Below are 27699 nucleotides of genomic sequence, written 5' to 3' on the forward strand. Positions count from 1 at the left end.
ATAGCAAGAGGTGTCCTGGTAATGTATGTGTGATAACTCTTGACCCGTAGTAAACTGTACTAGTGTATGTATTATCCGTAGAGAGCTTATTGTTAGCCAGATGATCGATCTGCTAGCAGTAGCAAAACACCCTCAGCCATGCAAAGAAGTCAATTGTTTACAGTACCATTCCTGGTGGTCCCATGGCCCCTGTTGCTCCCTGGGGGAAAAAAAGAAAAAGAGCAGTGCTATGTTTTAGCAAATGATAAAAATCAATGCATCTACATGGCCATCACAGAGTACTGTTCAGGTATGGTACAAAAGGAGGTGAGATGAAAGTGCCCGTGTCACTTTTGTGCGGTGTCTACTTTGGGGACCACTGGAAACTTGTGTCAAGTGAAGGAAGTAAGACACAGGGCTGAGTAATAGCCCCCTCAAAAATGATGAAGAGTGTCCACCTTGATGTTAAATGTTATATTGTCGAGCGGCCGGGTGGTTGGCATGGATGCAATGCGCAGAGGGGAGAATACGGATGAGGAGAGAACTTTTGATTGGAGCGTGCTGTAGTTTACATAGGCTGCGGTGGTGTAGTGCCACACAGGGAATGCTACGAAGGCATAAAGGGTTGTTAGGCTATATAATATGCCGTAGTTAGTGCGACACGGCATTGAAAAATGCTGATTTCCGAAGTTGCCCATAGATGGCGCAACAAAACAGCACTGTTTACCACTGCATGTCAACAAAATCAATATCTGATCAGGAAGCCCACATCCGTGGCACATTTGATGCATACGTAATACAATTACGACTTGAGAAACCAGCATATGTCGCTGTGTGCGTGTGAAGCAAGTCTGAGATGGTATGAAATGATCTTTTTTAAGGTAGAGTCCTGCACTCACCGGCCTGCTTGGTGCCACAAGGTACTCTTCCCTGGCTTGGTAGATGCACTCGCCCTGTGAACAGTGAGGGTCAATGTCGCGCAGCCGAAAGAATGCTTGCTTGTGAGAGAGTTGGAGTTTGAAAGATTTGTTTCCAGGCTGAAAGCATGCAACTTCTGTGCCAAAGAAATGTGATTGTTACCTTTTCACCAGGCTGTCCAGGAGGACCCTCCAGTCCCTGAGGCACGAAACAGCAAATGTAAGTAAGCGTGCTCTTAAATGACGCAACGGCAGCAACAATTGCAGCAAGCAAATGCAAGTGGTTTGCCTACAACGTGCAGTTGAAGGCTTGGCAGCACTGCTTCCATGAGCAAAACAGACAGAGACTGGAGCTGAGATTTCCTGTCGAGGTTTCTTTCATGTTAATGAGGTAAGAGAGCACAAACAGTGTGCTCTCAACCAAAACCTCTCTTCGTGAACAGCGCACATACAAACGAAACATGAGAAAGAATACAAAAATCTTGTCCTGTATTCTTTCTCGTGTTTCCTTTCTACATGGGCTGCACAAGAACGAAGAGATCTTGTACCTGTAAAAAAATATAAGTGTGAAAAAATGGGAGCACAGAAGCAAGAAAAGACAGGGTATGGTAGTTGCCACAACTTGAAACATGTTACGCCAGTGATGCCACCACTTTTATAATATTACTACATGCATAATGTGATCAATGCCCTTTTCAAGCCTCAAACACAAACTAACTACTGTAAAACCATCAGCTTTAGGAATAATGCTCATGACAACAGTCAACTGGTAGTTGTTGGCATATACAAGATGTGTGTCTGCATTTTTGTTGCCTTTTCTATTTTCTATTTCTACCTAAAAATCGTGCAGTGCCTATGCATGAGTGAATGTCATCAAATGCGTTATGAGAAGTGCCAGTCACCGTCCTTTTCTTGCTTCCTTGTTCCTGTTTTCTCACATTTCTTTTTCTTTTACACAGTATTCTAAACATGATAAAACATGATACATTCTAAACATGATACTCGGGGAAGTTAGAATGTTTTGCAGATTAGTGGTTATAAAAATTAACTCTATGGGTTTATGTTCGTGTGGCAATTCATGAAGACTGCCCCCCTAGAGCATGCATATTTTATGCTTTTCTCACATAGCCTAACAGTGCTGTTTGTTTTCACTGACCTAATTAGTTGTTTAGTGTCTGTGGAGGTCCTGTTCTCACCTTCACATGCAGGTTCTTTATGCATTAAAAAACCTGCAGCATAGGCACAAAGATTTTACCTGGGGACCTCTTGGCCCCATGAGTCCTGGTAGACCTGGGGGTCCTGCTGGACCTGGAGTTCCAGGTGGACCCTGTGGGTGACACGAGGAACGCATGCTTCTTTTAATGCTTTTGTGCTTTTTTCTCATGAGTGAAATGTGTGTGATCATAGGACATTAATTGCACTAGCACATACAAAGTGTGCTCTGGTTATTGGTAATCCTTTCTGGTCCGAATTTTATCGATGAAGTGAAACATTTGTATTATATATGCGTTTCAGTGACAAGAAGATGGGCAAAAATAAAGAAAACATTCCTGCTGGAGTTTTTGGCAATGATTAAATAATTCAGGGTGTCTACCAACCGGGAAAACTGGGAAAACCAGGAATTCTCAGAGATTTTGATTAGTCTGGAAATTCTCAAGGAAAACTTAGGGAATTTGTGCTTCTATCAGGGAAAATGAGCTGTAATTTTATTGAAAGGGAATGAAAGTGGCAGTAATGCGGGCTGGAGTAGCGGAGAGGAATTGTAATGAATCATCTTTGATGCCGTGTCAGCTGAAGGAGTTGCCATTGTACAGTCAACGACCGACTTTCTGGACGCGCCACCACCACGTACCCCATAGAGTTAATGTATAAGGACGTCTGGAATTTTGGATGCAGGAGCCCTTCGCCCTCCGATTTTCTGGACTTTTTGCCGTGACCGCAGATCCGAAACAGCATTAATCAAAGCCACTACCCCTGCCATTTGATTATCTCGCCGCCTCGAGCCAGCGCTCACACACAGATCAGCTGGCAGCCGTAGACCTAGCTACTTCGACGTTCGCTGTTAAGCTTCTTGCCGTTCTGCGCCGTGTTATTAATTAAGAGAATTCACTGCTGTCAGCAATGGCACTGACTCCGCCTTCGTGATCCTCATGATTGGCATTGAAGCTTGGAAAGCACGGCACATTGCATAATGCCGGTTTCCGAAACTCAGCTTCGCCTCAGTAGAGGAACGTTACGCAGTGAAGCATAACTAGTTGGGGAATAAGCAATTGCCACGGGGCACAGTAGATATATTCCTTAATTATACACGCGTGCACCTGCCATCTCTCGTCACAGTACGAGCACCGTTATGCCTAATAAGTATACTGGCAGGCCTTCAGAACTTTTTCAGATGTGCCTTTGGCGATTTGAGCCCTTAAGGGGAGTAAAATACATTGCATTCATTTTTTCCAACTGGCCGATTTTTCATACGTTTTCGTGGCCCCTAGGGAGTCCAAAGAAATCGAATGTTGACTATGGCTATACAACTGACCAAGAGGATGCTTCAAATGGTTCGTGGGGAGAATGCGCGGTGGAAGGAACACGAGAACAGAAAGGGCCTACGCATTGAGGAATGAATGGGAAAGGAAGCGTACCGCCGCCACTTTGAAGGAGTTTCAGCTCAAATAACAAAGTGTTGGCTGACGCTGAAATGCGGGTGTCCCTCATCCAAACCAAAGTAAACTCTTTAAAGCAGTGAAACGCAACACTGAGCCGTTGTGCGCGGCCTGAGAGTATGTCAAAAGTCTCTGTACAGTTGAGGTTGACTTACCAGCTGTTGAGAGAGAATCTCTCTTGTGACAAAGTTGGAGCATCATACCAATGAGCTTGCTAGCATTTGATAGAAATAGCTCATATTCGAAAGTATTTGCTTCTGTATACGTCTCCTTTTATTCGTACTTGAGAATGTTCGACTTGATTTGCAATGGGTCTTACCATTTCTTTTTCAAAGATGTTTTATTGGCTGTGCATTTTGCCAACCCCTCCCTTCTCTTCTCTTTTTGAATAAAATAAACACTACTCCTTACTATTCAAACTGAATTAAGTCATTTTTTTTTTTTCGCGTGCTTACTAGAGAGCGACAGCATCGGGTGACGTGGAATCATCCCGTCTCGACATAAAACAATGTTCTGCTCCACTCAGGCAATTTCGCAAAGGCACTCGGGGAAAACCTGGATATGTCAACTTGGTAGACACCCTGAAGATTTTCTTATGAACTGCTAACTACTCGGTGTATTTTAAGCAGCTTATGGTTCATGTTTTTCAGACTTCTTATGTCATGATTATAATGATGGGAAGTGCGATCGCAGAATATTTCTAAATCGTTGTCGGGCCGCCCAAGGCAGGTGTTGCGTCTTGGGCAGCGGATTCCACGAATGCAGAAAAAAGGCCTGAAAGCGTTGTGTGATGCATGGACGTTTGTGAAATATCGAGGGAGAGCGACAGGCGTATTTATCTGCGACACCAATTCGACAAATCATATGTACATCGCTGGCACTCACATTTCAGGTTTCAGAACTCGGGTTTCAGAACTTAGGTTTCAGTTTGGTGACAAATGCCATTGACTTGTTGGAAGGTTTGCCGGTCCCACAAAGGAGCACAAAATGCGCCCAGTGGGCTTGCCACCTATGTTAATCGAGTGTGGTAATTGCTTATGCAGGCAAAAATTATGAATATCTTTTTGTTCTTTAATAAATACAGTGTTATTGACATTAGTGTATTAAGTGTTTTTGATTTAACTAAGTAATTATTGGGTCCCATCTATTTCAATAATCGAGGTAGTGTATCCATGCTATTATGCTTCTGATTGCTTGACAGCGCAGGTTTTGGAGGGTTACCTGTGGTCCTGGCAATCCCCTTGGCCCTTCTGGTCCACGGAGGCCCTTGTCTCCAAAGATACCCTGTGAAAAAAAAAAAAAATAGAAGTCAGGAATTATTTATTGTTTTTTTGGTATGTTATGTGCTGGAGAAATATGGCCTGCTGCTATTGATGTGGAGCTTGACGTGATGACATAAATTGTGATCAAGTTAAGAAGCATTAAAGTTAACACATTTAAAAACTCATGAGCGCTATGCAAGGATTCTTTTCCTCCAGTTATGTTTATTTCTTACCATCTGTCATGTTGAGTGACCAATTCAAGTGATAGTTGCTTCATGCAAGCCGATGACAAAGAACAAAGACAGTGTAAAATGACAGAAATCTTTTACAAAATATGGTGAGTAGTGCACGTCACGCTTCTCAGCACTTCTATGGCTGAAAGCATGGATAATGCTATGAAAATTATGATAGTGCAATTTGGGTTATGGCGGATTGCTGCTGTTCTGAACCTGTACTTGTATAATGTATAACGTGATACATTGTATGCATCATTCATTTTTACATTATTGTCAACTGTAATTGTAACTTAAATGTCTCCTCTATGGGTTGTGATACAGCTTACTTATAACACAGATATTAAGCAATTCTGAAATGTCTCATGGTCTCAGTACTGTTGTGCCTTTGAGTGGTTGTGGGTGCAGCATAACTACATTTCTCCGTGTGGCATTGATTCAAGAACGCAGAAAATATTATCGTATTTATTTCACGTCGCTCGAGAAACTCGTTAAGCTCCTGCTCAATTTAAACGAGTAGTTGGTATTTAATTGTCCCTGTCTTCTTGAACAGCAACGCAGTAAAAAAAATTTGCTTTCTTGAGCCCCCTAATCCCTATCATTTGTGAGCAGTTCTTACTTTCGGCCCTGGCTTGCCGGTGAGGCCTTGTATTCCCGGAGGGCCCATTTCACCCTGTGGATGCATTTTGTGTCGTCTTTTTGGCAACTTGCAAGGCTTGACCAGCAGTCTGTGTTAGTTGCTCTTCCATGCTATTGGGTTATTCGCGTTGTTGCTCTCGTCTCACTTATGCATTATCATTCAGCACTGTGTCCAAGAAATTGCAGCCTTGTTAGCTCTAGAAAAGGCTACAGCAGTAACTTGGAATTCTTTTTTTTTGTACTTGCCAGGCCTATTAGTGCATGTTAGTTGAGGTTGTTAGTTTGTGCTGTCCTTTGCAATTTATATATTTGCATTGTGTGCATTTGCAAATAAGAATGGCATACTGAATGATTGGCACTTTCTGGTGTTTTGTGACAGGCTTGTGAACAGTTTCGGTGGTAGAATGAATGAGAGTAGTCATTGCTCTGCTGGACTGTATTCTAGATGAATCAATCACAGAGATATCAGTTTCAGTGACTGATGTCTGGCTATTTGGATGGGCAGAATGATTGTCACTGTGATGAGGCATCATAATGGGTGCTGCATCACACAAAACGTAAAAGCATCCCTGAAAGTGATCGATTAAGAATACGGCCTCCGGTGTTAGGAACGTTATATTATTATGCCATTATCGCGCATGCTAGAATGAGTACTGTGAGCGCCATGAGGAAGCTGTGGCTGAGGTGTTATGTGATCCTGGACATGAGTTTTGTTTGTGGGCATGATGGATTTTACATATATATAAGGCTATGGTACGCTGAAGCACATGAGATGACGCTGCGTATGGTTCCACTAGCCATCTTGCACGAGATCGCAAGTAGTATGGTCCAGACAAGATAACTGCAATTCTCAAATCCGACCTCTAGAATACGCCACCTCTTAGATGCCCTTGCGTTGCGTACAAGGTTTTGCCGGCCAGTTTAATCCTCCTAAGTTAATGCACCACATGACGCCTGTGGTTGACACAATGCTTCACATGTGCCACCATTACCCCGAGTGGTGCTGGTTAACTCCCAGGATTAGGTTTGGTATACGCACACAAATATCCAAGAAAGTGCACGAGGGGAACATCCACCACCATAGCTTGGTTGGTAGAGCATCATGCTCATAAGGTGGAGGATCTGGGTTCGACTCCCATCGGCGGCATGCTCTTTTCTTTTACTTTCATTTTCCTTTTCATTATGATTTCTACATTTCAGCTTAAAAAAACAATGGTTCCTATACTTTCCTCCCTGGTGTTAACAGCACAAAACGTAGATCGCACACGAGACGAGAGGACGACACCACAAGCCCTTGCGGTGTTGTTCTCTCGTCTCGTGTCCGTCTACATTTTGCGCTGTTACCACGAGGATGGAAGACCAACAAGCCCAAGCTGACATTCTATACTTTCGTCGTCTTCATTGTTTGTTGGCTTCATTTGATAGTTACGAACATGAAAAGGCATTCTATTTGCTCACAGCATAGCACTTGTGCAGTTAAAGCCAGTGATTGCTGTACGCAGGTTAGTGTTAGTGTAACTTTTGTGTGAGTAAGCTTCTTTCAATTCAAATGCTTTACGGGTGATCCCTCTGGTCCTGGTGGTCCTTCGTCGCCCTTGGCTCCTTTTGGTCCCTAAATTTAATGACATACATGGGGAAAAAACAGAAACATGGCACTCGACCTAACTGTGAACTGCGCTGCTCAATTCAGAGCAGGGATTGTTGCACTGTTTTTTGTGTTTGTTCAAGTTTTTTAGAGATTTCGTGCTTTACTGGTGGGCTAGAAACAATTTGTTTCAAGTCCACCAGCTGAACACTCGGCCTTGTACTGATTGACAAAAGTGGCCTTCATTCTTACCCCCGGAGGAGCAAGCTGCTCCAAATTGAGCATTTGAATTGGCTGTCAACGTCATAAGAGTATGTCTACCAGAGTTTGTGAACACAGCAGCCCCTGTATTCTGTAACCTCCTGACACGTAAGAAAAAGGACTAGCGACAGATTGACTCTTGTAACTGCTTCTCATTGCCAAGCAATATCTTACGAACGTGAAAGCATCACCCACCGTGGTGATTTGGTGGATATGGCGTTTTACTCTGGCGCTCGAGGTCAGAAGTTGAGCACCCAGCGACAGTGGCCGCATTTTGATGGAGAAGTGTAAAAGCGCTCATGTGCTTATAGATTTATGTGCGCAATAAAGAACCCCAGTTGTTCAAAATTAATCCAGAGCCCTCCATCACAGTGCCCTTCATAGTTTGTGTGTCGCTCTGAGGAGTTAAATCTCATGGTTTGATTAGATTTGTGATTGTTTGATCAAATGGCACGGGTGTATGCGTGCAGGGGCATTCCTCCGAATGTGGACAATGCGACGATCTCTAAAGTGTGCTCAGGTGATCAATGCTTTTGTCTAATTTAACCACATGGATAAAAGTAACCGAGTCACTGTTGCATTGATTCTTCATCCTGCATAGCAGTGCTATCTCATGTCATTAGAAACACAGTTGATGAGCATTTTCTGTCCTTGGTGAGGAGACGTTGGTCTCGCCACAAAGTAGTGTCCACGTCTCCAAGGTCGTTGGCAACAACATGATTAAGTTATTGATAAATGGCGCTGCAGTCAGTTGTCGTGATTTTTTCTCATCATTTATGGTTCAATTTTAAAGGGGCAAAACAACCACAGAGAGGGACACTTAGCCTCAGGAGGGTACTGTTCATGTGTTTGTGGCTTGCAAGCCCACCTAAGTTTTGTCTATTACTACATCTACTGGCAGAAACCGAATACCTTTTTGGCTTAAGCACTTTTATTGTTGCCGAATTTACATATTTTTTCGCCACTTTCTTTAGTTCACTGGCACAAGTACTGTTTCCACAGCTGTCATTTGCATTGTTCTCTTGCTGAGAATTTTTTTACTCCTGTTTCCTCAATCGAGGCATAGACTGCTGTTAGCATATCTCTGCACAGGTACACACCTGACCCAGTCGCCTAAAATTTCAGTAAACGGCCTTTTACAAGCTGAAAAAAATTTGTTTGCTTGAACACCAGAGATAAAATACTCTTGTTTTCCACATTTTTTTTTCATTAAGAGTTTGAAACTTTTGCACCACACCTTGAGCTGCATTGTCAAAAAGTGGACACTAATGCCATGGCAGATAGCAAAATCTGTTGCCTTCTTTCTTGGTTAACTGTGTCGTTCACACTGGCTCATAACTTTTGCTAAAAGGATCAGAATGTGGTTGAAATGGCATTAAGCTAAACTGATAAACTTTTTGGAAATCTATCATTGCTTGTACTCTGCCAAGATATAGTAGAATAAATAGAAGAAATTGCAAATTAAAACAACCTGTCTCTTTCCCAAGTTTAAACCTTCTGTAAACAGAGAAGGAGGTACGGCTGTGTAAGGCTGACATGCGCATCAATCAGAGTACACAGTATGTGGGGATATTCAAACTGGAACTTGCTGTCATGTTATTGCGACCAGCAGTAAAATGCACAGGAGAGGTGGTGGCGGAGGTCGACAAATGATGATGCTACTTTTGGTTATTGTAGGGACTTCTAGCATGAGCATTAACAACTTCATAGGTGGAAAAATCCAGTATTAGTGGGCAAGCTTCATTTCCTTTCATTTTCAGACGTGGTATACCTTCAAACATAATTTGCTTTTTTTTATTGCCTATTGATTGTCTGTTCTTAACAAGTTGTTACCAGGATGAGTTCTCATGATTTTCTTGCATAAGGAAGCCCTACCCTTAGCAACAGTCTAGTGTTTGTCAATCAAGAGCAACTATCTGTGAATTCAGCTTGAGAACTTTTGCCTGCGACGTCTGTTTACTACGTGACGCTAAGACACCTCCACTGACAAGTTGCTTAACCCATGAGGTGGATTGCAGGCTGATTTAGTTGGCACAAACATAGGAGATTGCTAGAAACATATTGATGAGCAGTGCTTTACTGAACGACATGTCACCTCTATTCCGCCGTGTCCTTGCTTCCCTGGTCGTCCTGGAGGCCCCTGCATGTGCAGTCATTGAATGAGGAATTCTGTGAGCTGTAGCTTCCACATGCCAACAAATTTATGGCTGTTGGTAGGCTTACAGGCAGGCCTGGGAGGCCTGGGAATCCTCTTGGCCCCATCGGTCCTATGGCACCCTGTGTGAGAAAGTGAACTGCAGGAATTTCCATACTACCTAGTCTGCGGTGCTATGGGCTGTGGAATAGCAAGTGTACTGGCGTATAGCGATTCATGCTTTACACCTCTTCAACAATGGTCGATTATCAACTACCCCAGTCTGCTACTCCTCCAATGATTAGTGAGGCCAAAGATTCAGAAGATTTGGGCACCGAAAGATGATGCTGACAGCATGATTAAACCTAGAAGTAGATGTCTGGAAAAGTGAAGGTAGGGATCTGAATTGTTTTATTGCATGTTTTTCATGTGCGGTTTCATTTCTTTAAATTTACACAGCTGGTTTGATGGGAGTCTTGAATGTTCTGACTGTTTTAACGCTGGCGAGTTAAAAATTGCTGCAGCACAGTCCATTTGATCGATGAAAGAACAGTGTTGGCATTGCCTCCTGATATGTTAATGAGGGAAGCCTATGGCTTTCACTCTAGCAACGGTTGGTTGTTCCAACAGTTAGAAAATAGCATAGAATGAATGCCACTGAATACTACGCCATGGACAGTGGCAGATTGTGGTAGATATTTTCCTTGTGTTGGTTTTCGGCTTGAGGTCTCCTCGAACTGAAAGTCTTTAAGTTTCAAAGTCTTGCTTCAGAGTGCCTGTCTTCAGCTCAGAGTAGCTTGGCTCATGCTATATTTCCCTTTGTAGTTTAGTGACAGCATACTGGCCTTGCTGAGTTTTTCATTGCTAACCTGACTTGGTCGATGTCACAGAAGTTGATCAGTTACTGCACTGCGAGCTTCTTTTGTTAGCGTTATATTTGTTCACACAGGCAGGTAACATAGGACTATTGTTAGGATAGATTATAAGCGATACCTTCATTCCATCAGATCCAGGCTCCCCTTTTGGTCCAACATAACCTTGAGGTCCCTAGAACATGCCAAAAAGCTTTTGGTAGACAGTGTTTAATTACTATTCCAACATTTCTCTGTTCTTGTGCATGCCTATGCTGCAAGATACAGCTATACAAGCTTATCTAGCTTAATTGCTGCGATATCAGTAACAATTGTAAGCAAAATTTAGCGAGGTACAAGCTGTTGAACTAATACAAGTGCTTTTAACCTGGTACTTTTGTTGTTGATCTACAGGCAGTAAAACAAATGTTAGAGAGAAAAATATTAAAATGTTGTAAATCTTGGTGGTTGTGCTGTAAATTTTTTTGTCTGTCATTTGCAGCAGTTTGTCATGAAACGAGATTTACTGTGGCTTGTGTAGAGAATTAACTTCACTTACTGGCTCGCCAGGGATGGCAGGCTCTCCCGGAATTCCAGGCTGCCCGATCTCCCCCTGTTAACATGGATCAGAGGAAAACACTTAATTGACTTCCTTGGGTCTTGATTTGGCTGATGAATGCAAAGTACTCTACTCTTCTTCTCTAGCTGAGCTTTGTGTGTTGATTCCCCTCCTACTGTGAGCACAGTTGAAAAGTACTGATCCTCATTAACTTACAGTAGTACTGCGTAGTACTGAGTTCACTACTTCATGGGTGTACTGACCATGCAGCACATGTTCTGTGACATCTGGAAGTTTTATTGGCTTACTGTGGCAGCACGTAATTATTTCACCATGCATTACTATTCCAAGGGAAATAAAGTTGATTGATTGAGTGATTGATTGATTACTAGCTTGTTGTGCGCTGCCGCTGAAACATGGCATAAAAGTTGTGGGCTTAGTCTTGTGCTGGGAAAGCATGCATGTATCTTTCTGGAACTTCACGACTACATTTGTCAGTGCAGTCTGATAGTTTATTCTCATAAGCATTTATCTATTTGTTTGATATTTGCTATACAGTCTTTCTACAGAGGCGAAACAGCATAGTACATGCAACTGAATGTACAATGCAAGTTTAAAAAAAAGTATAGACAGTAAGATGCATTCAATAGAGGCAGTTGCTAATACAAAATCTCAACCTGTGAGCATGGTTTACTTAGCAGCTTTATTTGCTTAGAGAAAGGAATGTTAGCGTCAATTCAACATACTTTTTCACCCTTCTGACCACGCAGGCCCAAAGCACCCGCCGCTCCAGTAGGTCCCTACAAGATGTATGAGAATGTGTGAGTGTTTACCACACCATCTGTAACTAATGCTAGGCCATTCAAATGTTCTATGCTTGAACCTCATTATACATAATGAAAACTTATATAATGATTCCAGGAGCGCATTGACTTCATTAAGTCTAAGTTTAACTGTATTAACACTACAGGAGCTGATATATTAAAGACTGTCAAATTTGATCTGCAAAGTCTAACCTGAAGAGCTGCATTTAAAGAAGAAAGTTAAATGAAAAGATGGTTAAAATATTTTAAAAGTGCAGCATGGCGTTTGTTTGTAGTTAGCCTTCTTGTTTGTGTGAGTCTGTCTTCAGGCAAAACAGGTGACAGAAAATGTGTGCAAAAGCTGCTATGAAGTCTATATAGCAACTTCAAAGTGTGCTTTTCACATGTGTGGGTTACGTTAATTTTAATCTTTACATGAGGCTACAAAATGTGAAGTGGTTCCATATTGAGTTTCATTGTTGCAGGCTTTTAGGAGCAAAATTAGAATAAAATCAAATAAGGTATGATCAGAGAGCATGTTTTCAGGGAAATCATGCAAGCGACCGCAAATAAATGTTTAGCATATCCCTAGATATATCCATGCATTTCCAGTGATTTAATAAATTTGAGGAGTACTAGTTTAGGCTTAAAACTGTTTAGACTCAGACTCATCATAAACCTAAAAAGATTTAGTTTACACTTTAAAACGGTTTAGATTGCAGGCTCAAAGCGCTTTGCTTTCAGGCATGAGGTGCTACATGGACGAGAATGGCCGGGTACAAAACTTCACCTGAAAATACAAAAAGAAAAGGGCACAGTCAAGTAAGAATTTTGTGAGAGCTGTATGGTAGATCTCTATACCAAAATCTTTTTCTTTGCATTTCTCTTGCTGTTAATAAATTTATCCCATAAAAATTGTAGCTTTAAGTTGTGCTACGGATTTCCACATGTTAGAATGAAAACATGAAACATTCTTCTCACAGGCAGTCCAATTAGGCCTGGCTCTCCTCTTGCTCCATCAATTCCAGGTGGACCCTGGGAAAAAAGTTTGTTAATGGAGTGTAGGTACACTTGTGAAGGCATTGCAGTCATATGAGTCGGAAAGAGTGAGCTTACGCGATCACCCTTCGAACCAGCGTCGCCTTGGTAGCCTCTTTCACCCCTGTCACCCTGAAAATTTGAGTGGGATGAGAACGTTTAATCCTATCGCTACTGTGTCCAACTTTTGTACACTGTGTTAGCAGGAGCGTACGACTTGAATCTTAGAAGATGGAGACACAGTAGAACCTCAGTTATACAAATTTCTCAGGGCCTTGAGGAATATACGTATCATCTGAAATTCGAATGAACCATAACCCCTGCACCACCAAAGTGAAGGTAAGGCATTCTTGTTTGCTTGTAATGATTACTTTCGGTTCAAGAAGTTCTTCACGGTTTTCTGGAACTTTATTCGTTTGATGTTGTCGAGGAGACCCTTGTGGAATATAAAACTTCGCACTTCTTTCCTCAACTATGTTGTCAGCCCTCCCTGCACATAGCAATGAGTGCTCTGCTAGTTGCCATATCTAGACCACGATTATGAATGATGAAGATCTTGTACATCGACTTTGCGATGTACACTGGCCATACTCCCCTGAATAATAAATTTCGTGGCGGCTGAGAAATTATTATTTGCTGTGGCCTGGGAGAGTATTTGGAGCACCCCAAAACATAATTCAGTGTACCTAATTTAATCTGACCAGAATTTTTCCAAAATTCGTGTCGCCCCAGAATTAAGATGAATTGCGATTGTTATGTTGAATTTTGACTGTATCGTGCATGGCTATAAGCGTAGAGTAAGTGCCAACCTTCGGGCCTGCCAAGCCAGGGAGTCCATGGATGCCACGATCGCCTTTGTCACCCTGTTAACACAGTAAAAAAAAAAAAAGAGTAGGACATGTAACCTTGTCCCTGTCACCACATGACTCCATGCTTTCCCATGCATTTGCTTGCTGTCGACCGTTTCAGTTCGTTTGTGTGAAATCAGAAACTGAATGCATCGTAAAAGTTCTTGGCAGTTCTCAAGGTTTCATCATTTCTTTAAGGACTCTGTTGAGTGCAGTTTTCAGCTGCTACTTGGAATTAACAGAAGTTGCAAACATTCTTTTCTTTATCTGCAGAAGTCGTGTACCTATATTTAATGAGGACAACTGCTTTCATTTGCTGTGACATTGATTGAAAAGAATTATTCATGGAGTAGTGAACAAAACAAAATATGGTGAAACTTGTTTTGATAAATGCTTAATTCAAGGTCTGTGTAATTAATGAGCAGGCTTTTTTTTTTACAGAACAGTCAAGAAAACGACTCAAACCTAAAGGGGCCCTTCACTAGCTCATTTTAGTGCTACAGGGACTTAAAATCACGTACGTACAAGTAAAAACAAAGCAAAACGTGTAATGTGATGAAACAAGTGTGTCGAGGCATGGGAGAGAATACTACCTCACCTTTTCACCTTCAATGCCTTGTGGGCCAGGTGGACCGCGGCTGCCCTTTTCACCCTGCATGTAAAATGAGAGGCATAATCTGTTTTTCTTTTGCTTACAGTCGACACCTGATGGTGTTGAAAGCATTCCCCACAACTTTATATGTTGCATGCTCAGAACAAATGTCACAATGTAGTGTTGAGTAACGCAGGGATAGGCGCCTCTTGAAGCTGACAGACACTGCTCTCAGCTGAGATAGAGAAATTAACGGGATGTGTACAGAAGCTTGAAGATGTAGGTGAGGTGGTGAGACCTTTCATATATACGTGCTGTGCTCGTATGGCATTGGCAATGCCAATCAGACATGACAGGTCATGTTTCACGAGTTGTGTACCCCTCACTTTTGCTGATGATGAAAGCTTCGTGACGTGCGCTAATTCTTCATGGTTAGCAAAACACAATTCCTGCTCAGATGCTGCCGCACGAATGAAAGTACACACATTCAGGATGCAGGTACCAGTGGTCGGGCAAACTTGGCTTCAGATGGCCATTCTGATGTCAGTGGATTTTAAGTGGCATTGCCGTTGTCAAAGTTGAGACACCTGTTCAGCATCCATTTATTGCCGTCTTAACGAGTGGTGCTCAATGTAACATGCGCACCACAGGAATGACAGAGGCTGTTCATGTATGTCACCCTCTTGTTCCTGTAGTTTCCATTATACGAGGCATTGTTAACTAAGCATTTATTGCTGTTGAGAGGTGCCAAGGATAAATCAGTTTTTTTTGTGGCGTTACAGTGATACCTCTTTGTCAGCAACAACCAATTTCATTACTAGTTCAATGGCTATACTATCGGTTGTGTGTTATGTTCTATGCGTCTGTCTTATGTACGTGTATCATTTTATTTGTCACCACATTCACTCGGAGTAACCAATCCAGTTCTCTTTAAAGAGCCTTTCTTTCTCTTGAACAGACGGTGATTAAGATCAGCATAGTGAAGTTAGTACAAAAGCGTCACTAATACAAGGCACTAGACAGACTTGGAAAGATGGGTTTTAACCATCAGCTAATAGTTTAATGAAAGTTGAGAATTGAGTTTGGTATTCAATAGGTGACTGTATACCATCACTTAAAAGCTAGCAACCATGCAAACTCTGCTTTTGTCTTAAGTCCTGAATTTGTTTTCGTTTAGCGATACATTATTTCTACCTGTTGAGCCATGACAATATATAAACGCATCCTTGTCATACACTTTTCACTTAGACCAATGTTTGCACTTGAGTGTTTGTGACTCACTGAAGAAGTTATTTGCTTGGTGCAAGGGATGAATTAATCAATTATAGCAGCAACCATATTTGATATTCCTTAAGTAATAGTGAGCAGATAGAGCCTTATTATAGTTAAAATTAAGGTGTCATGTTGCACATAAAACAGGTGTGTGTAATATAAATTTTCACTCTCTATGTGTTCCAAATTTTAATTATGATTTTTAAGGTATTTGTGCCCTAAAGGAAAATTCCTTCAAACTTGCCTGTGGTCCCGGGGTCCCAGGTTCCCCAGGCACACCTGGGCGTCCAGGCAAACCCTGCGTGTGGTATTCGAGAACGACACTGTCAGAAACTTGCAACTTAAAGATGTCGGTGTTATTTCGCTTAATCTAAAGGCAAAATTTAAGCATTTCAACACTCACTGGAGACGATGACCCTGATCCCGTGACTCCTGGGATACCATCACGTCCAGGGGGTCCCTAGGAAACGGGCAATTGCTTTTCAAGCATAACAGCAGTATGATATCGTGAACATTTTTGAGGTTTATGGCTTTTGCCTGCAAACATTTGTAGTTGCAGGTACTCGGTGTAACACATTTTTGCGTACTCACTGTCAATATGAAAGGAAATGCTTCATCCATGTTCAAACAGCGATGCTTGAAAATGCTCTTCTCCCATCAAAGAGCCTGCCCATGGAACTTTTCCTCAATACACGTGCACATATGGGCTTTAAACACAGATCCGGTGTTCTCTTTCGTGTTGGTGGAGACTACATTTCTGGCCCGTCATGGTGACTCAGTGGCTATAATGTTCTGCTTCTTGGGTGCGAGGTTGGGGGTTCAATACCCAGCCACCGTGGCTGCATTTCAATTGAGGTGAAATGCAAAAGCACTCATGTACTTAGATTTAGGTGCGTATTAAAGAACCTCAGGTGGTCAAAACTGATCCGTAGCAATCCGCTATGATGTCTCTCAGAGCACCAGCACTTCTTTGAGGCGCTAAATTCCTACGAATTAATCTTGTGTAGACTTTTGCCTATGACAGTTCTTTCACTCACATGACAGTGAGTTGTCTCATATAGAAATGACACTAACTGCAAAGTGAGCACGTTGATGTGGCACAGATGAATTAGCAATTTTAGCAATTAGAATGAGAGAATTAGCCCTAGTGAAAATTACGAGCCTGTAGCACATTCGTTTAAAGGGCCTATACTAGAGCTAGTTGGTGATGATTCAGAGCTGAAAATAGTCCGGTTTTTTAGCTGTGAGAACATTGGTGTATGGGACACTCTGAATGCCATGGAAATGTGTGGAATCCTTGTGTACTCTAGTATTTACTGGACTGTACGGAATTGTGGTACAATAAATTGTTTCTTCAAAATAGTGTTCAATCAAATAGCTCTGCAGTTGGCAGACTTTTTATGATGAAAGTTACTTCTGTCTGGAGTGGTGCCCTCTGTTGAAAAGTGTTTTTGTTTGCCTCTCTTTAAATTTAACGTTTGAACGTGATTTCCTTTTGAAAGGGTAAAGTGTTAGCATTCACAATGGTTCTGTATAGTGTTGGTTTAGTACTTGTAGATTGGGCTATGTAGTAGTTCTGGCTGCTATATATGCGCCTCATGCTCATGTCGTTTTCTTTTCCTAATGAGTACCATGAAAGAGAAAATAATATTTACAGCATCGTGATCTGTTTACACTTTGTGCCATATTTGTGTGAAAGAAGTGTTGAATACTAACAGGTGGACCACGGGGGCCTGTGCTTCCTGGTGAACCTTTGGGTCCCTGTTCGCCCTGAAATAAGACAACCAGTGTTCAGGAGAGATGTCCTGCACTAATTTTTCTTTTTGATAAATTCTTATATCCCGCATGCATGGCCTGTAGTCTAACAGAGAGTCCTATTTTGTGATTCTGAAATATGATCGCGCGTACCATCAGCAGAAATTAAAACATGAGCAAGAAAAATTTGGTCAGGGCACCTGACATGCGTAACCATGACATATTTCAATGTGCAGTCGCTTCATAGCTGGTTTATAGGCATGGTGTAGCCGCAAATTAATGTTTTCGAGCCTGAATTGAGCCTCTGTTACAGGTACAGGGAAGCCTGGGAACGTTAACAATGCGTTCTAGTCATTCTTCATTTGTTTGCATTTGAATTTATGCTGATACTAGTACACCCCTGGATGAGCTTGTAGTTCCTACAAACTTTTGTTGAAGCTATTAACTAAAGAGCCAGCTTATGATCATGTAAGAAAAAGCAAGTTAACGGAATGTCTGCCTTTTGTGAACATTCTACCTTGTAACATGGTGAAGCATTAATGCACTAATTTGCACGAAATCAGGTTGTAACCGTGCACATTATGGGGTGTACAAATGCTGTCGTAGATGTTCGAGTTTAATGTGTTACATGTGTTGTAGAGAATGTGTAAAATGCCATTAGAACATTTTAAAGTACATTACATCTCGAGCTTGGAACAATGTAACAGCACTATAACTGCATGCTCTGAGAAACAATATTGTTTACCGGAAAGCCACGAGGACCAGTTGTTCCTGTGTTGCCCCTTTCACCTGGTTCACCCTGTGGGCAGCAAAAAGAGAAAGTTGTGATTTTGATTATTACAACCATCACATGAAGGAAAACGAAAACACGCGAGAAGATGAGTACGGGTGCTGGTTGTAGTAATGCAGAACCAACCAAACCTTGTTATTTGAGCAAGGACTTAAACAAGTCCTGGAGTTGTCCTCTTGCTCTGATAATATTGCTCTTTTTTTTTTTTACTTCTACCTGTTCATTTAATTTGCCAATTTCATGCTTCATAGTTTCAAATGTTTAGAAGCATCACAATTGCTGGCATAGACGGGTGTCACAGGAAGGTGGAAACATGAATTGATCAGCAGCAGATGATCGAAGGAGACCTCTGCCCAGAGCAACCATGAAAGTTAATTGTCATCATCCTAGGGGACTTGTTTTTGCCCTGATGGCACCCTTTCTGGTTATCAATTCTTCATGAATGATGCTCCTTTATGCTACCTGCCATATAAATCTGTCTTGTTTTGACAAACCAAAATTGGGCATTTCATGATTGAATTAAAGAGCTTTCTTATCACGTACGGATGTGTCAATGCCCTTCAGAACTTTTGGACATGATTAACAGTTCAAGTTAATCTGTGAACTATCACAATGAGGGAGCTGCATGACATAATTATCCTTGTAGCAATACAGAAAAGTGTAGCTAGCTTTGTTTAGTCTCCAGGGTGCTGGTTATTATTGACCCTTTTCATTTAGCAGTACACTAGTCAAAAATGAGATGTTACCTTGCTTCCCGGTGGTCCCAAGGGTCCTGGCTGTCCTTGCAACCCTTGCTCACCCTGTTGTGGAGAAAATAAACCACAGTAAAGGTGTAATGATAGTGAAGAGGTGAAATAACTTTTTCACTAGTCATTCTGGACTCTAGTTCTCATTGTCTCAGAGTTTGATGAAGATTTATCTCTGGGGGTAATGACATCATGTTTACTGATGGTGCTACCCAGCACCTCTATTATGATAAATACGAGAAGGAAGGACAGACTGGTATATCTCGAAGGCACAGTTTACAACGAGCTGATGAACTGTGAACTTGACTGGGCGCATGCTGTTACTTTGGTGTCATTTCAGCAGAGCGAAACTTTTTTGCCTGCTTCTATAGGGTAGGTGTTTCATGTTTCTTGCCTAGTAGAAGCAGTTCAGCACAAAAAGAGAGAGAAAAAAAGTATTCTATCGTCGGTTTCAAATCCAAGTACCCAAGCACATCAACCTGATTTGCCCTTTAGGCCACAGATGCGTGCATAGGACAGACTAGCACCCTTACCAGCTTCCCTCTGCGAGCTAGAGCTTTGAAATGCTCGGCTTGCGAGTTGCCTCACATAGCAACAATTTATAAAAGTGGGAGCATCAGCTTTCCGAGCTGACAAAGAAGAGAGAGAAGTTTTTCACCTGAAGAAACTTCCCATGAAGCCATGCCATGATTCTTTCGCAACCGTGTTTGCTGAACTCCAATTCTGTGGTTGTGGTGAAACAAAACTGGCTGCAGTTGGGAGGTGCATTTGGTGAAGTTCTTTTCTTTTTTATTTTGCATTTGAAGGTCTAGACCACTTAGATGCTGTGGTCGGTGGTAATGCTGTGTCGCATTCCACTATGCCTTGAGGACGATTGCGGCATGTGTTCGTCGCTGAAATTCGCTGCACTTCTCTTATTGTGGTGCAATGTATTGTGTTGCTGAATTATCAAAGCTTTCCTTACATTGATTCCCACAGTTTGCGGGATCTGCGTTTTTTTTTTTGTTACCACTGCACTGTTTCACATTACTTCATATGTTTCTTGTTCATGCCAGGGGTTCCTGCACTGAACTCTTTGGCTTAGGGAAGTCGCAATAACTTCCGCAAAGTACTGAGGAATCCTACGTTGCCCTTGTGCAAGAGATTTTCATACAGTAAACAGTGTAGATTGACTGCCAAATGTTTGCATGCATTCAATTCAGTGGTTGCAGAAGACTTTATATTAGAAATAACGTAAACTTTAAACATACTCTTTCCAGGAGGACTGACTGTCGGGCTGATTAGTATATTGTGTTGATTGGAAGACATATCGAAATAAATTGGAGGCAGGCACTAGGAACAGATGAGGATGAACTTCTAAGGTCGGAGTTTTCGCTTTGTTGGTATGACATGTTAGATAGCATTCAGCACTAAAATATTTAGGCAAAGGGAAGAGACCGGACAGACACAAGTCTTAGCACCGATGCATCTCCTGCCTTCTGTCCCGGTCTCAAGATTCTTGCGCTTTACAGTAGATAAAATGAACATAATGCTCTGATACAATATGCATCTACTTCACATTTAGCAAAGAATCAATGTGAAACTAGCTGCTTCCTACTTAAAAGCAAGGACAGAAAATGTTTTTCAGCTAGCTTATGTTGTATAATTAGCAATAGGAAGTAGCATGACCACTGGTTTATCCTGGATTTACTCTAAGAATTATTTAGTAAAGCAGTGAACGGTGGCTAGTTGGTGTACGTTCATGACTGTATTGCACTTAGTGTTACACTGGCGGAACTAATGGACGAACATAAAGGACCAAAGATGGACATAGCTGGTGCAAACTACGAACTGCTTTGTTTAGTAAAGCAATGAGCGGGGCTAGTTGGTGGACCTTCATGATTGTATTACGCTTAGTGTTACAATGATGGGAACTAATGTATGAACATAAGGAGTAGTATTACAGTGGCAAACAAATGGTTTGTGTGCTTAGCTAAGCTTAGAATATTGTCCATGGAACCTTCGGGTACCATGAAGCTCAGCTTGGAAACCTCCATTCTGTGCTGTGGGAAGTTCGGATAACTTACTATTGGTCCTGGTGGCCCAGGATCTCCTGGAGGCCCAAGAGGTCCCTCAACCTGTGCAGGTGAAATGTAGTCGCATGTTACGGTGTTTTGTAAGAGAAATACTGTACAAAATCTTTAAAAAAAATTTATTCCAGTGCCTTACACTGGATTTAAAACATGAAAGTGGGAAACAAATTAAAAGTGAAATAGCCTAAGTTTCGCTGAACTTACCACTGCTGTACTGCCTGGTGGCCCTTGTGGCCCTCTTGGTCCCATGGTCCCAGGGACTCCCTGCAGTAATTAACTCAGTTCCACTTATCTCTTTATGCAAAAGCGCACAAATGAACATTGTGCAACCACTTAACATATACTTACAGGGAGTCCTGGTTCTCCAGGTATTCCAGCATCTCCTTTCTGACCTTTCAGACCCTAAAATTCAACAAAGTATAGTTGAAACACTTACAGTCTTCAGGAGTTTACTTCAGTAAACCTTCAAGCATTGGGTGAAAGTTTATGATGATATTCGACTGGTCCCAGTTCAACTGGTCTAAAGAACGCATTCCCAGTGGCAAACTGGGACCAGTCGGACCACTTGTTAGCTGTTTCCAGTTTGCAATTGTACCAGCCTTGTGCCAGAATGTCCATGTATTCCAGCTAGCTTAGACATACATTAGAAATGGTCCTCCTATCACTTTAGAGGCACTTAAGAGATCTTCTGTATGCTACAAAAAGTTGCAAGGCGATTCAACCTCCAGTTGAAGTCGGCCAAAGATTCTTGAGCAAGTAGTGGGTGAGAATGGGGCCGACTCGCTGTGCATGGCTCTGTATTACATCGTCCCTCACATGATGGGAGTAGGAGGAACATCGGACTGCTTAATTTTTTTATGCACCATCTTCAGGATTGGCACCCATATTGATGTACGATGTATTACAACTACAATATCCGATTATGAGGTATGCTGTAAAGTAAGAAAGCATCCGTGGCGTCATATATATATATATATATATATATTGTTGCGGGAAGAAAGCAGGCCCACGAGTGTAAAATAAGTTATATTTACAAATGATGGATATGGCGTTCAGGCAACCGCCAGACTTCGTCTTTCTCTAGTCCAACTCAACGTCTTCCTTCACTTCACCGTAACATCACCCTCCCGGTGGGGGAGCTCCGTCCCGGTGCAAGTTAAACAGCCTCACTTATTGGGGGGACATAGGGCTTGAGCCTGGTGACGTGAACAACATCACTGGTTAAGTTGGGAGGCACGGAAGGCTGACCGAGTGGGGCGATCTCGTAGGTCACGTCGGACAGTTGGCGTAAGATCTGGTACGGACCAGAAAAACGGGACAGTAATTTTTCCGACAAGCCGACACGACGTGAAGGCGTCCAGAGAAGGACAAGGGAACCAGGTGAAAAATGGTGGTCTCGGTGCCGAAGGTCGTAGCGTCGCTTTTGAGAAGCTTGCGAGACTGTGAGGCGATGACGGGCGACATCTCGGGCCTGGGCGGCTAAGTCAATAGCCTCGCGAGCGTAAGCAGTGCTGGGTGACTGTACTGCGGAAGGTAGCAACGTGTCAAAAGGCAAGGTGGGGTCGCGGCCGTACAAAAGGAAAAATGGTGAAAATCCGGCAGTGTCGTGACGGGACGAGTTGTATGCGAAAGTGACGTATGGTAAAGCGACGTCCCAGTCGCGGTGATCGTTGGAGACGTACATGGCGAGCATTTCAGTGAGTGTGCGGTTGAGTCGCTCGGTGAGGCCGTTCGTTTGAGGGTGGTACGCGGTAGCAATCCGATGTTCTGTAGAACAGGAGCGGAGCAGATCATCAACGACCTTCGATAGAAAGTAGCGGCCGCGATCCGTCAGCAACTGGCGAGGGGCGCCGTGGTGCAGGATGACGTCTTTTAGTAAGAAGTCGGCGACATCTGTAGCGCAGCTGGTTGGCAGGGCTCGTGCGATGGCATATCTAGTGGCATAATCGGTTGCTACAGCAATCCATTTGTTTCCTTTGATGGAAATTGGAAACGGACCAAGGAGGTCGAGGCCCACACGGAAGAAGGGCTCTGTAGGTATATCAATGGGTTGAAGCAAACCAGCGGGAGGCATAGCAGGCGTCTTCCGGCGCTGACACAGGTCGCAAGAAGCGACATAACGGCGCACAGAGCGATAAATGCCAGGCCAGAAGAAGCGGCGCCGCAGGTGGTCGTAAGTACGAGTGACGCCCAGATGTCCAGCAGTAGGAGCGTCATGAAGTTGCTGGAGCACGGTGAGTCGAAGGTGCTTGGGGACGACTAGGAGGAGCTCCGGGCCGTCAGGACGAACGCTACGACGGTATAAAGTTCCATCGCGCAAGGTGAACATCCGAAGGGACGGGTCATTGGGCGAGGAGCTTAGGCGGTCCATAAGTGTTCGAAGAACAGGATCCTTGCGCTGCTCGTCGCCAATGTGGAGGAAGCCGGAGAGGGACAGAATACTGATGTCCGAGTCTGCATCGGTATCGTCCGGTTGATCCACGGGATTGCGGGACAGGCAGTCAGCGTCTTTATGCAGGCGTCCTGACTTATATATAATAGAAAATGTATATTCTTGTAGGCGCAATGCCCAACGTGCAAGTCGTCCAGTTGGGTCCTTCAAAGAGGAGAGCCAGCAGAGGGCGTGATGGTCGGTGACAACGCAGAAGCTCCGACCGAAAAGGTACGGGCGAAATTTCGCGACCGCCCATACGAGCGCGAGACATTCTCTCTCAGTAAGGGCGTGGAAAGGCGGCGGCTAGCGTAAGCGATGACACGGTCTTGGCCCTGTTGACGCTGAGCGAGGACAGCGCCGATGCCATGACCACTCGCGTCAGTTCGTACTTCAGTGGGCGCAGAAGGGTCAAAGTGGGAGAGAATCGGGGAAGTGGTAAGCCGCTCAATCAGGGTAGAGAAGGCTTTCTCCTGTAGCGGTCCCCAAGAGAAAGAGGCGTCTTTCTTAAGAAGGTCAGTGAGAGGGTGAGCGATGTCCGCAAAATTTTTCACAAATCGCCGAAAATAAGAGCATAAGCCCAGAAAACTACGGACATCGTTCGTTGAACAAGGTACAGGAAAATTTCGCACGGCGTGAACTTTCTGTGGATCAGGTTGGATTCCGGCGGCGTTGACGAGATGACCAAGCATGTTAATTTCACGGCGACCGAAATGGCACTTGGAGGAGTTTAGCTGAAGGCCAGCCCTGCGAAACACGGAGAGTATGGTTGTGAGGCGCCGCAGGTGGCTCTCAAAGTTCGGCGAAAACACAATCACATCGTCGAGGTAACACAGGCATGTAGACCACTTCAAGCCGCGCAAGAGAGAGTCCATCATGCGCTCGAATGTAGCTGGCGCATTGCATAATCCAAAGGGCATGACTTTAAATTGGTACAGACCGTCCGGTGTGACAAAGGCGGTTTTCTCGCGGTCCATCTCATCGACGCTAATCTGCCAATAGCCGGAGCGGAGGTCAATTGATGAAAAGTATTGGGATCCGTGAAGGCAGTCAAGAGCGTCATCAATGGGAGGCAAGGGATAAACATCCTTCTTTGTTATCCGGTTGAGGTGACGGTAGTCAACGCAGAAGCGCCACGAGTTATCTTTTTTCTTTACTAAGACAACCGGTGATGCCCACGGGCTACTGGAGGGTTCAATGATGTCCTTGTCCATCATCCTGTCTACTTCTTTCTGTATGATGGCCCTTTCTGTTGCCGAGACACGATATGGCCGCCTATGAATGGGGCTGGCGTCACCGGTGTTGATGCGATGCGTGACAACAGATGTCTGGCCAAGTGGACGGTCGTCCAAATCAAAGATGTCCCGATAAGATGACAGGAGATGACGAAGAGCTGTTGTTTGCTCGGAAGGAAGGTCGGGGGCGATCATCTTAGAAACATCGTCCGCAGGCGTCGAGTACGAAGGAGTGGATGACAAAGGTCCGTTCGTACTGAGGAAGGATTCAGAGGTCAAAAAAGAAATCTGAAATTCTTCCAAAGGAGTGATATGCGCTATGGCGATACCGTGTGGCAAAACATGTGACGAGAACCCAAAATTGAGGATGGGCACGCGAGCGCAGTTTTCGCGGATCCGAATTAAGGTGCTCGGTAGGGCAATATTACGCGACAAAACCACGTCAGTAAGCGGCGACAGGACGTACTCGCCATCAGGTACGGGAGGACAGGGCGTCAGCAGGACATTTGTAGCAGCCTGTGGAGACAGCCTTGCAAATTCAGCAGCACATAAGCGGTGTGGAGCACAAGTGGTTGCGTCGGCAGGAAGCGGCAGGTCCAACTGTACAACACCTGCGGAGCAGTCAATTTGGGCAGAGTGTTTCGAAAGGAAGTCGAGGCCGAGAATTAGGTCGTGTGGGCAGTGTTCAAGGACGATAAATAGAACAACGGTATAATGGCCCCCAATGGTCACACGTGCTGTGCACATTCCAAGGACAGGTGACGTACTCCCATCGGCGACTCGCACGGTGCACGGTACGGCGGGGGTCAGAACCTTTTTGAGCCGGCGGCGGAGAGCAGCGCTCATAACTGAAAGCTGCGCTCCTGTATCAACGAGAGATCTAACAGGAACGCCATCGACTTCAATGTCCAGCAGGTTTCCACATGTAGGCAGGGTCAATAGAGGATTTGTGGGCCGGGTCGGAGTTGCAGCTTCACCTCCGGGAGCTGCACCGCCTAGTTTCCCGAAGCGAAGCGACCGGTTGCAGAAGGGGACGAAGAGCGGTGAACGATCGAGAGGCGAACGGGACCTACGACCTTGCGGAGACGGGGATCGGCTGGATCTTGGTGGAGCACTGTCGGCGTTGATGTTCCTAGTCGGCGTATAGGGCGAGAAAGTGCGATTGTCGGGTACTTGGCTGTAGTGACTCGGAGACGACCACCGAGGAGGCGACGACCAGTGGTTGCGGCAATGACGGGCGATGTGTCCAATACCGGAACAATTAAAACAGATGGGTTTATCATCCGCTGTGCGCCATTCAGCTGGGTTGCGACGGAGTGGTGGAAAGCTTTGCGTCCGGGAGCGAGCGGTCGGAGAAATTTGGTAGGTGTTGGTATGGCGGACTGAGCAGAGAGATGGAATGCCCAAACTTGCTATTTCCTCCCGAACGACCGCTTGTATAAGGGAGATAGCGGGTACGCTTTCCCGACAGTCAACGAACGGGAGCCGGGGCCATGGCCTCAAGCTCACGGCGAACGATGCGCGTTATTTCTTCCGGTCCTGCGGGCTGAACGAACCGCGGCGGGTCTTCGCAAGAAGATGTCGCGGCGGTATTGGGCAACCGGTCGAAAGTTTGAGTGACGCGGCGGCCCTTCGCTTGTTCGAAGCGCCGGCACTCCTTAATAATTGCATCCACAGTGGCACAATCCTTACACATCAAGAGATTGAAGGCATCGTCTGCAATACCTTTCAATATATGGCCAATCTTGTCTGCCTCGGTCATGTTGTCATCAGCCTTGCGACAGAGGGCCAGCACATCCTGTATGTACACGACATAGGATTCTGTGGACGTCTGAGCGCGGCACGCAAGTTCTTTTTTAGCTGCCAGCTGACGACCGACAGGTCTGCCGAACAGGTCTCGCATTTTTTCTTTGCAAACATCCCAGCTCGTTAGGTCAGCTTCATGTGTGTCATACCATTGCTTCGCAGTTCCCTTCAGATAAAATATTACGTTTGCAAGCATCATTGTAGGATCCCACCTGTTGTTGTCGCACACTCGCTCGTACATCGTAAGCCAGTCCTCGACGTCGACGTTGTCCGTGCCACAAAATGTTCCCGGGTCCCGTGGGTGAGTGAGGATGACCGTGGGCACGGGCTGCCGAGGCGTTGTCGCTTGTGTCGGTTGATTTGCCATTGTGGCAGCAGGTAGATGACGTCCGCTGCGAAGTTCCGTGGTGGTACCCCGCACCTCCCACCAAAATGTTGCGGGAAGAAAGCAGGCCCACGAGTGTAAAATAAGTTATATTTACAAATGATGGATATGGCGTTCAGGCAACCGCCAGACTTCGTCTTTCTCTAGTCCAACTCAACGTCTTCCTTCACTTCACCGTAACAATATATATATATATATATATCCAGAACATCACGGTGACATGATGCTCCAAGGGCACATACCCAGTAGCACATATCGGCCCACATTTTTAGACTTCGCTTCCTGCAGGACGCCCATAAAAAAGGCTAGAAACATACCCGATATAGAAAAGTGGTGGTAACTTGCTGAGGAAGACACTGTCTTTTCAAAAGATTTACTATAATCGCGTACAAAACATTTAAAAAGTTATAGGTGCATGTAGGAGTTAGCTTATGCAAGGTGCTAGTTGGCCATAAGTTTTCAGTGCTCCCGATATCGTCACCTTCATCATCATCATCATCCTAGTTACGCCCACTGCAGGGCAAAGGCCTCTCCCATATTTCTCCAACTAAATCCGAATGATGTCACCTTATTGCAACTTAATTTTTATTTGAACCTGTTTTACACAGCAAGAATTTCAAAAGTCTCGCTAGCTTTTTTACAGCGAAGGTCAACTTCACATGCAAATATTATGACTTTGCTTCAGTACTGCACTTGGCTATTCAGTGTGCAGTGGTTTGAAGTGTGAGATTTTTTGTACAGCCATAAGTAGTTGCGAGTTCATCCCTTTCCTGCCTCGTTACACTGATGCGGGAAAAGTTCATTATACTACATGCTACATGATGTCCTTTCCTATATGCTAGGAAATGT

The 27699-nt window shown here is 44.1% G+C and overlaps 1 protein-coding gene and 1 long non-coding RNA gene across 11 annotated transcripts in view; one reads left to right on the top strand and one right to left on the bottom strand.

Annotated features, from left to right (window-relative positions):
• Positions 1–27699, top strand: part of LOC139060895 (uncharacterized) — a 185128-nt gene that overhangs the window by 128914 nt on the left and 28515 nt on the right. For 5 of the 7 annotated variants that reach the window (XR_011515076.1, XR_011515071.1, XR_011515070.1 and 2 more), the window contains 2 exons: positions 1071–1116; positions 4755–4857. This is a non-coding gene — a long non-coding RNA (uncharacterized lncRNA). Of the gene's footprint in view, positions 1–1070; positions 1117–4754; positions 4858–11847; positions 11899–12624; positions 12703–14207; positions 14284–27699 lie in introns of those variants that run through there. The other 2 variants (XR_011515072.1, XR_011515075.1) reach the window with 2 other exon arrangements.
• Positions 1–27699, bottom strand: part of LOC139060885 (collagen alpha-1(IX) chain-like) — an 80494-nt gene that overhangs the window by 12300 nt on the left and 40495 nt on the right. For 3 of the 4 annotated variants that reach the window (XM_070540154.1, XM_070540153.1, XM_070540152.1), the window contains exons 13-36: positions 21342–21395; positions 21198–21257; positions 20988–21038; positions 18922–18975; positions 18131–18184; positions 17347–17400; positions 16034–16090; positions 15875–15928; positions 14365–14418; positions 13728–13781; positions 12997–13050; positions 12862–12915; positions 11824–11877; positions 11078–11131; positions 10661–10714; positions 9757–9810; positions 9629–9673; positions 7246–7299; positions 5668–5721; positions 4775–4837; positions 2152–2223; positions 1060–1095; positions 879–932; positions 167–199 (exon numbers count right to left, since the gene is read on the bottom strand). In XM_070540154.1, coding sequence (XP_070396255.1) covers positions 167–199; positions 879–932; positions 1060–1095; positions 2152–2223; positions 4775–4837; positions 5668–5721; positions 7246–7299; positions 9629–9673; positions 9757–9810; positions 10661–10714; positions 11078–11131; positions 11824–11877; positions 12862–12915; positions 12997–13050; positions 13728–13781; positions 14365–14418; positions 15875–15928; positions 16034–16090; positions 17347–17400; positions 18131–18184; positions 18922–18975; positions 20988–21038; positions 21198–21257; positions 21342–21395 — 1281 coding nt within the window. The remainder of the gene's footprint in view (positions 1–166; positions 200–878; positions 933–1059; positions 1096–2151; positions 2224–4774; positions 4838–5667; positions 5722–7245; positions 7300–9628; positions 9674–9756; positions 9811–10660; positions 10715–11077; positions 11132–11823; positions 11878–12861; positions 12916–12996; positions 13051–13727; positions 13782–14364; positions 14419–15874; positions 15929–16033; positions 16091–17346; positions 17401–18130; positions 18185–18921; positions 18976–20987; positions 21039–21197; positions 21258–21341; positions 21396–27699) is intronic. The other variant, XM_070540155.1, reaches the window with a different exon arrangement.

Source organism: Dermacentor albipictus, chromosome 6 (assembly GCF_038994185.2).
Source record: "Dermacentor albipictus isolate Rhodes 1998 colony chromosome 6, USDA_Dalb.pri_finalv2, whole genome shotgun sequence".
NCBI classification, from domain to species: domain Eukaryota; kingdom Metazoa; phylum Arthropoda; class Arachnida; order Ixodida; family Ixodidae; genus Dermacentor; species Dermacentor albipictus.